This window comes from Tupaia chinensis, unplaced genomic scaffold, assembly GCF_000334495.1.
Source record: "Tupaia chinensis unplaced genomic scaffold, TupChi_1.0 Scaffold143646_1, whole genome shotgun sequence".
Taxonomy (NCBI): Eukaryota; Metazoa; Chordata; class Mammalia; order Scandentia; family Tupaiidae; genus Tupaia; species Tupaia belangeri.
The window spans coordinates 87,994-97,774 of NW_006203494.1; the positions used below are offsets into that span (position 1 = coordinate 87,994).

At 52.5% G+C, this 9,781-nt stretch overlaps 1 protein-coding gene across 1 annotated transcript in view; it reads left to right on the forward strand.

Moving 5' to 3' along the window:
• Positions 1-9,781, forward strand: part of STX12 (syntaxin 12) — a 29,361-nt gene that overhangs the window by 8,870 nt on the left and 10,710 nt on the right. The window contains exons 3-4 of the mRNA XM_014582544.2: positions 1,023-1,160; positions 8,589-8,632. Of these exons, the coding sequence (XP_014438030.2) occupies positions 1,023-1,160; positions 8,589-8,632 (182 nt within the window). The remainder of the gene's footprint in view (positions 1-1,022; positions 1,161-8,588; positions 8,633-9,781) is intronic.

Consider the following 9,781-nt stretch of genomic DNA (forward strand, 5'->3'; position numbering starts at 1 on the left):
GCCCCCCTGCGGTGTCTGTGCTCTCGAGGCTGGACACCCTGCAGTGTCTGTGCGCTCTCGAGGCTGGACACCCGCACCCCGCTGCTCACTAGCTGCGTCTCCGTCTCCGTCTCTGTGAGAGCAGAGTGCCTCCTCTCGCCCCCGGACTTCTGGGCCCTGCGCTGTGCTCCATCTGCAGCCTCTGCCCTTGTCCGAGCCGCCCTCCCTCCAGTGCCCACGTCTCCGAGGCCTCCCTTTTTTTTTTTTTTTTTTTTTTTTTTTTTGGAGAGGTTTTCGCTGTAGGTCGCGTGCACTCGCCAGACAGACAGAGAGAGACATAGAGACAGAAAGCGAGAAATCACCCCCCAGGGGGTCCTCTTGGGATCTTGGGCACGCACGCAAATGCGTGAGTTTTAAGCCACCCGGTAGGGGACATGAACCGTGGTCGACTACATGGGAGTCCATCGACATAGCCATTACGCTAACTGCTGGTTCCCTCCAAGGCCTCTTAACCACAGAGCCCTCACTGGCCCTCTGGCCCTCCGGTCGCGTGGTCCTGGGCTGGCGCTGCTGTTGTTCGCGGTGACCGCGACTCTCCTGTGTCTCTGTCTTGTAACCTTTTTTCTATGCGCAACGGTCTGCTGCTCGAGGTCGGCCGAGTTTTCCTTCTGTAGGTGAGAAGCACGGTCCTATGGTTGGGACGTTGTGGACTCGGCACAGATGGACAGTCCCAGCACGGCAGCAGGACCGTTGCGGTGGGTGCAATCCCATCCAGGGGCTGCTCTGCTTTTCGGTTCTTCGGAGAGTCAGAGCTTGCTTGGCCTGGTAGTTCCTTCTGGGGATGCCCTTCCAGGCAGCCGGCACCTCGCTCCCAGACTTCTCAGGACGAGGAAGGAAGACCCAGCTGGCCTGCAGGGAGCAGGCGTGCTGCAGCCAGGGCCTCTGCAGAGGCTTCCCAGTGGGTCTGCCTGGGGAGCCTTCCCCCCTGGTGAGCACGGCCTGGCCTGTGGGCTCTGGGACTCAGGCTCTCTCCTCACCCTCAGCGCCAGCAGAGGCTCCAGAAGGAGCGCCTCATGACCGAGTTCTCCGCAGCCCTGAGCAGCTTCCAGGCCGTGCAGCGACGCGTGTCGGAGTGGGAGAGGGAGAGTGTCGCCCGCGCCAGAGCCGGGTCTCGCCTTGCTGTAAGTCGTTCCCTGCGGCCGCGCCCTGTCCCTGCCTCCGCCCACGCTTGTTCCCCACCCCGCAGTGAACACGGGCAGCAGCTGTGCCCATGCCAGGCGCCCCAAGCTTTGTGAAGAGCATGAGCACACGTGGTCAGAGGGGGTGGGCGTCCCGTCAGCTCCCCGGGAGGCCCCACGGAGGTGCTGCAGGCCGAAGGGAAGCAGAAAGGAGCGCTGGGCAAAGAAAGCCACAGCCATGTGAGGGCAGCTGCAGGCAAAGGCAAAGGCTGCTGCCGCTGGGAGCCACAGGGGCTAGCAGAGCCGGCGGGACCCCGGGCGTCAGCGCGGCCGCACAGGGGCCGACAGCTCCCAGACAGGCTTGTGGTGGAGGGCCCCAGAGAGGCTTTGTTTCTGTGGACTGCACCTGATGGGGCGTGTATCGGGGATTGAAAATGATAATTCATTTACAAATCACAATAATAAACCTGCTGCATGTTAACATAAACGTAAGAAAGACTTTTAATTAAAATAACTTTTTCCAAAACAGCAAAAACAAATTTAATGGAAAGATGCTAGTCTCTTCATTTTTGCAGATTTATTTATTTACTTACTTTTTAGAGGTTTTTTGCTATAAGGGCACATGTGCTTGCTGGAAAGACAGAAAGTGAGAAATCACCCCCCAGGGAAGATGGCCACCCCGCAATCCCTCCAGTCTCACTTCAGGATCTTGGGCACACACGCACACAAGTCCGGTGTGAGTTTTAAGCCTCTAGGTCTGGGACTCGAATTGTAGTCGGCCACATCGGAGTCCAGCAACGTTAACATTATGCCATCTGCTGGTCCCATCATTTTTGCAGATCTATTGTTTTTTTTTTAAACTCTTTTTTTTTTTTTTTTAGGGGGGAGAGATTTTCACTATAGAGCGCATGTGCTAGACAGACAGACAGAGACAAAGAGACAAAAAGCGAGAAATCACCCCCCAGGGGGGATGGTCACACCGCAATCCCTTCTCCTCTATTCTCCTCTTGGGATCTTGGGCACGCACGCACACGCGCCCGGTGTGAGTTTTAAGCCACCGGGTCCGGGACGCGAACCGTGGTTGACTACGTGGGAGTCCAGCAACATAGCCATTACGCTTACTGCTGGTTCCCAATTTTTGCAGATCTTTTTGATGCCTGGTTTACCAAAGGCAGGTAGATTTTTATCCTAGTTATTTTTCTTTTTTAGATAATTATTTAATTTTATTTAGCATTATTATTATTCTCCAATTTGCTATCGGGCGGGCATGCTCACCAGAGAGCGAGAATGAGTTGGAAAGTGAGAAAGCCAGCCATTGGTCCCAGACTGCAACCGCAGTTGGCCATGTGCGAGTGCAGTGCCTTAGCCACCATGCCTCCTGCTGGCCCCTAACCTTAGCTTTTTGTTTAAACTTTCGTCCTAAGACATGAGTGACTGCCACTCTGCTGTCTCAGTCTTGGAGAGTCATGTGTCTGACAGGCCCACTTCCATCTTGTCTTGTCAGTGGCTCTTACACCCTCCCGTTTCCACGTTAGTAATTAGCAGCCTTTTCTTTCTGCCTGAAGACTCTCTCTAGCATTTTTCTTATTTTTTCCCCATAGTATTTTTTTTTAAGAGGTTTTTGCTATAGGGCACGTGCGCTCGCCAGAAAGACAGACAGAGACAGAGAAACAGAAAGTGAGAAATCACCCCCCAGGGGGGATGGCCACGCTGCAATCCCTTCTCCTCTATTCTCTCGGGATCTTGGGCACGCACGCACACGCGCCTGGCGTGAGTTTTAGCCACTGGGTCCGGGACTCGAACCGCGCTCGACTACATGGGAGTCCAGTGACATAGCCATTACGCTAACTGCTGGTCCCTCCCCCATAGTATATGGGTGTGCTCAGCAGAGACAGGGTGATGGGGTGTAAGAACGCACCCCCCCCACCCAGGAGGATGGCCACACTGCAGTCTCTTCCGTTCTCCTCTTGGGATTTTGAGCACATATGCACACGTGCCCGGCATGATTTTGAAACCACCGGGTCCAGGACTCAAACTGCAGATCCAGCCATGTGAATTCCAGTGCCTTAACTTCCATGCCACCTGCGAGCCCCCTTGGCACTTAGCAGATGTCTGTCTGGATCACATGTGCTTCTGTTCTCAGTCCGTGCCCTTTGAACTGTGAAGGGAACTTGGCCCGCAGAGGGACAGGATTGAAAGGCCCTTTCCAGGACATTGCTTATACTGCTCCTCGAGCCTGTGTCCAACCGACAGCGTCAGTGCGCGGGCCCGCCCGTGGTACTTGCCTCCGTCACCACCCACTGACACCTGCTGGCCGTCCTAGTCTTACCTCCGAGTGGCTCCTGTGTGCATGCGCGTGCGCCTGGCGAGTCTCGGGACTCAAACTGTGCTCAGCCACGTGGGAACCCAGCACTTTTACGGCTATACCACCTGCTGGCCCCAATTATATATTTTTTTAATTGAAAGCTATATTTTTATCTTTGGCAATAGAACCTTCATTGTTTTTGTTAAAGTGGCAGTTTCACATTATTTTCAAGAAATTATCTGCAAAAAAGAAATTATCTGCAAGATAACTGTCTAAAGAGGTTATATAAATTAAAAAGCTTGGGGCCAGCACTTGGCGTAATGGCTATGTCATGAGACGCCCATGTAGCCGACCGCGGATCGAGTCCCGGACCCGGTGGCTTAAACTCACGCCGGGAGCATGTGCGTACGTGCCCAAGATCCTGAGAGAAGATTGGAGGAGAAGGGATTGCGGCATGGCCATCCCCCCCCCGGGGGTGATTTCTCGCTTTCTGTCTTTCTGTCTGACTGGCGAGCACACGTGCTCTGCAGCAAAAACCTCTCCAAAAAAATTAATTAATTAATTAAAAAGTTTATGAAAGTACATAAAGCTTTAATTTAATTTTTAAAAAAATTTTTTGCTATAGGGCGAGTGTGTTTCTCCAGACAGCCAGAGACAAAGAGATAGAAAGCAAGAAATCACACACACACACCCCCCCACGGAGGGATGGCCACACCGCAATCCCTTCTCTCAGGATCTTATGCACACACGCATACTATGGGGGAAAAAATAAGAAAAATGCTAGAGTCGTTTAAGCCACTGGGTCCGGGACACGACCGCAGTCGACTACGTGGGAGTCCAGCAACATAGTCATGCTAACTGCTGGTCTCTTATTAGCTTTTTTATAAGTTTGTATAAAATTATATTGAGGGCCAGCCGGTGGCACAGAGGGAGCCAGATCCCACATGTCCACATGGGTGGCTGAGGGGTCCCAGGCCCAGTGACTTGAGCGAGAGAGTTAAAACAAATAAATAAATAAAGTTGTACGTACGTGCCTAAAATCTAGAGAGGAGAATGGAGGAGATGGGCTGTGGTCTGACCATCCTCTGGGTGTGTGATTTCTCATTTTTACTCTCATTGTGTCTGTGGTGAGTACATGCACCCTATAGCAAAAATTAAAATAAAATTATGTTGAATAAGTAAAAATGGTACTCCTTAAAACAAGTGGCCGGTTCCGCCTGCAGATCAACTCTGCGCATATTTATCCTGAAGAAAAGTCTCTCTTTTGGGGGGGGTGTTGGGGGGGTGAGAGGTTTTTGCTATATGGCGTGTGCACTCACGAGAGAGACAGAGAGACAGAAAGCGAGAAATCACTCCCCTGGGGGGATGGCCACGCCCCAATCCCTTCTCCTCCATTCTCCTCCAGGGATCTTGGGCATGCATGCACACGGGCCTGACTGAGTTTAAGCTGCCGGGTCCGGGACTGGGACCGCGGTCCACTACATGGCAGTCCAGCAACATGGTCATTACGCCAACTGCTGGTCCTTATTTCTACAGACAGAAGAGACTTTCTGAGCACTCAGGAGGTCGAGTAACTGCATCGAGACTGAGACGTGCCCTAGTGGAGCGGCATTGGTGCTCCCTCACCCCGTGTGATGACCTGGAGGGCTGTAGTCTAGTGAGGCTGGGCACCACCCCATGCAGCCCACCCTTGGTCTGCTCCCTGAGTGCCACACATGGAGAAAGGGAGACCGTCATGCTGCTGTGGCCTTGGTGACGTCAGCAGCTGGACAGATAGAAAGATGGCCCTCTAGTCCTGGGGCTGCCGCTGAAGATCGTGATGAGAGGCTCGCTCATCTCCGTGAGGAGAGCAAGCATTCTGAGTTCTGCAAGCACAGGGAGTGGAGGGTGTGAGGTGGCCCAGCGGGAGCCTCCCTCTCTGCCAGCCTAGTGAAGTCGGAGCACCCACTCAGGAAGACATTTTACTCTACGTTCTGAACACACACTCCGGGTGACCTGGCGGTCACCGCCTACACAGACCTCCGGTGTGAGCACCGGGCGTCCTTGCTGGCATCACTGATGCCCATCAGGGTAGAGTGCGCAGATACTTTGTGACATTTGACCTGCTCCGAACTTTAAGGGGGAGGCAAGATAAGGGAGAGGATGGAAAACTTGCAAGAAGACCTTGTGCTGTGTGACACACTACGATGCGGCACAGCACAAAAGAACAAGCAGTTCCACGCAGTGCCGTGGTGGGCCCGGTACATTCTGGAGCGGTCCGACAAGCTCAGGAGAGTACAAATAGGACCGTCCCATTCGTATAAAGTGATACCGAATTGACACGTATCACTGCTTTCAAACGCAAGGCAGTCGTGTCAGGGTAGTTGGGGGAATGGATCCTGAAGAAGGGCACGTGGGTGGGCTTCAGGGTACCGGCAGTGCTGGGAACAGGAAAAGGACAAACAGTATTCTTCAGAGTGAGTAGAATTTTGAAAATGTCTTCATTTTGCTTGCCCTCAATTGCTATTAAAAGGGGTGAGGTTTGTTTTGTTTTGTTTTGTTTTGTTTTGGAGAGGTTTTCGCTATAGGGCGCGTGTGCTTGACAGAGAGACAGAAAGCAAGAAATCAACCCCCAGGGGGGATGGTCACGCTGCAGTCCCTTCTCCTCCATTCTCCTCTCGGGATCTTGGGCACGTACGCACACACACCCGGCGTGAGTTTAAGCCACCGGGTCCGGGACTCGAACCGTGGTCGACTATGTGGGAGTCCAGCGACATAGACATTACGCTAACTGCTGGTCCCAAACGTTTTTTAAGAGAGATTTTTGGTATAAGGGCGCATGTGCTCACTGGAGAGACAGACAAAGTGAGAAATCATCCCTGGGAGGATGGCTGTATCACAGTCCCTTCTGGGACTTTGGGTCCGCACGCACGCATAACTGTCAGGTCTGGGACTTGAACTGCGGTTGACTAAGTGGGAGTCCAGCATCGTAACTGTTAATGCCATTTGCTGGTCCCTGGGTAAGTTTTTCTTTTAAATAAAAATACTGGGTTGTCAAAAACCTTTGCCGCTGGGACCGGCAGTTGGCATAACGGCTATGTAGCTGGACTCCCATGTAGTTGACCACGGTTCGAGTCCTAGACCTGGTGGCTTAAACTCATGCCGGGCGCATGTGCGTGCATGCCCAAGATCCTGAGAGGAGAACGGAGGAGAAGGGATTGCTGCATGACCATCCCCCTGAGGAGTGGTTTCTCACTTTCTCTGTCTGTCTCTTTCTGGTGAACACATGCCCTCATAGCAAAAACCTCCCCCCAAAAAAGAATTCTGCACCACTAAGTTCTTCCAGTCGAAGGTTTGTTGGTTGCGCCTCTTCAGTTCAGGCATTTACTTGATGTATTTGAAGTGTGACTCCATTGCTATTCTCCCCTTTCTCCATTGCTATTCTCCTCTTTCTCAACTTTGGTAAAATAAAAATTTTTAAAAACCCTCATGACACATTTGTGCACAGAAAAACAAAAAGAAGTGTGTCGTGACTTTTCCAGTGACCTAGTAGATGGGGCTAGCTGGTAACATGGTCGTTCAGGATCCCACATGGCCAACTGTGTAGCCCAAGTCCCAGACCTGGTGGCCTAAGAGACATGCCAGGTGCACACATCCAGAATCTCAAGAGGGGGGTAATGAAGGGGAAGGCGTCACAGTGTGACCCAGCCCCATGGGGAGTTTTCACACCTTCCCTCTCTCTTTCTGGTGAGCTCCAAGCACCTTCTAGTAACATTTAAAAAAAAAAATAGATTATTGTGGGGGCAGTAGATGACATGGTGGTTAAGAGCGCTGGACTCCCACATGGCCGACCGGGGTTCAAGTCCTGGACCTGGCAGCTTCCTTTCTCGCTACTCTCTGTCTGTCTCTGGTCAAATTGGAAAATAATAATAATTAAAAAGTTAAAATAATTCTAAAAAAAACATTAATAAATTGTTGTGGGGCCAGCAGGTGGCGTGGTGGTTAAGGTACTGAACACATAGTTGAACACAGTTCGGAGTCTCAGACCTGGTGGCTTAAAAATGATGTCAGGTGGATGTACATACGTGCCCAAAATCCCAGGAGGAGAACGGAGAAGGGGCTGTGGCCCGGCCATCCCCCGGGTGATTTCTCACTTTCCCTCTCCAGTGAGCACAGCACATACCCTATGGCAAAAACGAAACAAACGCTTAAAAAACAATAGGTCACATATAACCTGTTTTTCTTATTACTTTGGTGTTAAATTTCGAAGTCAACCACGCAGTAAGTAGAAGTGAGTGTGTCATTTTAGTACCCAACACGTTATAAGTACCCGTGTAGAGAAAGCTTGTAGGTCAGCCGATAGCACAGCGCCTAAGCCCTGTGTGCGTAGAAAGCCGATTCCATGTGGCCAACCGCGGGTGGAATCCTCTCGGCGGCTTGAAAAACATCCAGGTGTGTGTACGTGTGTGGCCGAATCCTGACCGGATGGGAGAGTGGAGGGACGGACTGCAGGAGAGCGCGCCGCAGGGGGCAGGTGCTCGCTGTTGGCAAGCAGGTGTACCCTCGGGCAGTGACGAGACCCAGCCCTTTTACTGAGCCCACCTCCCCTCGAACGTTTTTACATTTCTTTTATTTTTTAATTCATGATAGAGCACATGTATGAGAGGGAGAGAGACGGGCAAAGCAGACCTCCCCGGGGTCCGGCCGTGCTGTCCTCTCCTTCCTCCCGTGGGCCAGCCACCAACTGGGCAGTGTAGCGCACAGGTCCAGCCCGGTTCTGACCAACTCTGCAGGCCCAGCACGTTTCAGACTGACTGTGCCAGGGGTTCGAACTGCAGCGCCCTGTGGAACACACCCCTCGAGCAGATCCCAGGGAGCTAGCCCACCTCAGATTTTAACTTAGGTTAAATTGGGTCATTACCCTACTCCTCCTCTTGTGGCCCCTCGCACCCCTCTCTGCACTGTCTCCTTCTGGGCCCGGACTGCGCACACCTGCTCTCACCCACCGCCCCCGTCCCTCGACCCAGACGTGGCCAGGGCCCTGTCGGCTCGCGCCTCCTGCCTGGGCTGCATTCTCAGAGGGGGGCCTGTCTGTACCCGTCTGTGGTGTTCCTGAGTAACCAGCACGGGTGCTGTCTGCTTTCTAGGCGGAGGAGCGGCAGAGAGAGGGGCAGCTCGTCTCCTTTGACAGGTAAGGGGGCTCCTCACAAGCACTGGTGGCGGGCAGGTGTGCGTGGGCTGCAGCTCTGACGGGCTGCACGCCTGGGAGTCAGCCAGCTGTGGAGCACGATGCGATCAGAAGCCGGCTGGACCTGGGTGTGGGACGGGGCAGCCACAGCTGGCCGTTCCCCTCGGGAGCTGGAGCAATGCAGCGTGGTGCCCGTGGGTCCCTGGAGCTGCTCTCCCACAGACACTCACAATGGGGGACTCGGCAGTGCTTTATAATCTACATAGTAAAACTGAGTCAAAACCATGGGTTTTCCCCAGGTCTTTGCATTATGAAAGGAATAATTCCAAGGTGAATAAAAACTTCCAAGAAAGTTTTGTTGTGTGTAGGTTGGGGAGGGAGCTTGACTCACCAGGAATGAGCAGGAGCTCTCCCTTCTCCAGCTTAGAGCTCAGTCATCCTACCTCTGGTTCTCATGTAAAGGCTTCAGAGTTCTTGGTCTGTGCTCACCCACTGAGATGAGGGCGGCTCACCCTTGTAGGAGCAGGAGAGGGGAAGCAGACCGCTGATATCTGAAAGATGTCTCCTTTTTTTTTTTAAATGAAGTTTTTGCCTTAGGGCATGCATGCTTACCAGAGAGGGAGAGGCGGAGACAGGCCATGCCATGATCCCTTCTCCGTTCTTTTCCTGGGATTGTAGTCACGCATGCATGCACACGCTCCTGGCGTGAGTATAAAGCCACCAGGTTTGAGACTCGAACTATGGTCATACATGTGGGAGTCCAGGAATGTAACTGCTACACCATCAGCTGGCCCAGACATCACCGTCCTTAACTTCTCCATGGTGACCCCACAGACAGCCTGTCTCCCTACTGCGCGGGCGTCTCACAGGCCGGGGGGCGCTGCTGTGTTCCGGTATGTGTCTTCAGTACATAGAGGACAGTCCTGTATTGTGGAGGTGAGGTGTGATTTATTCAGGCTGAGAAGTACTTACCACTGGACCTCCCACTCCTCGGCTAGTAGACGGAATACGCCTTTCTCCCAGCACCTCGAGAGTTAAAACTTCGCACCAGCTTTTTATTTTGGTTTTCTGTTAAGACTTTTTCACTTCAGGGAAGTGTCTAAAAATGAAAAGATTCTGGGTTTTTTTTTTTAATTAATTTATTTTTTCTTT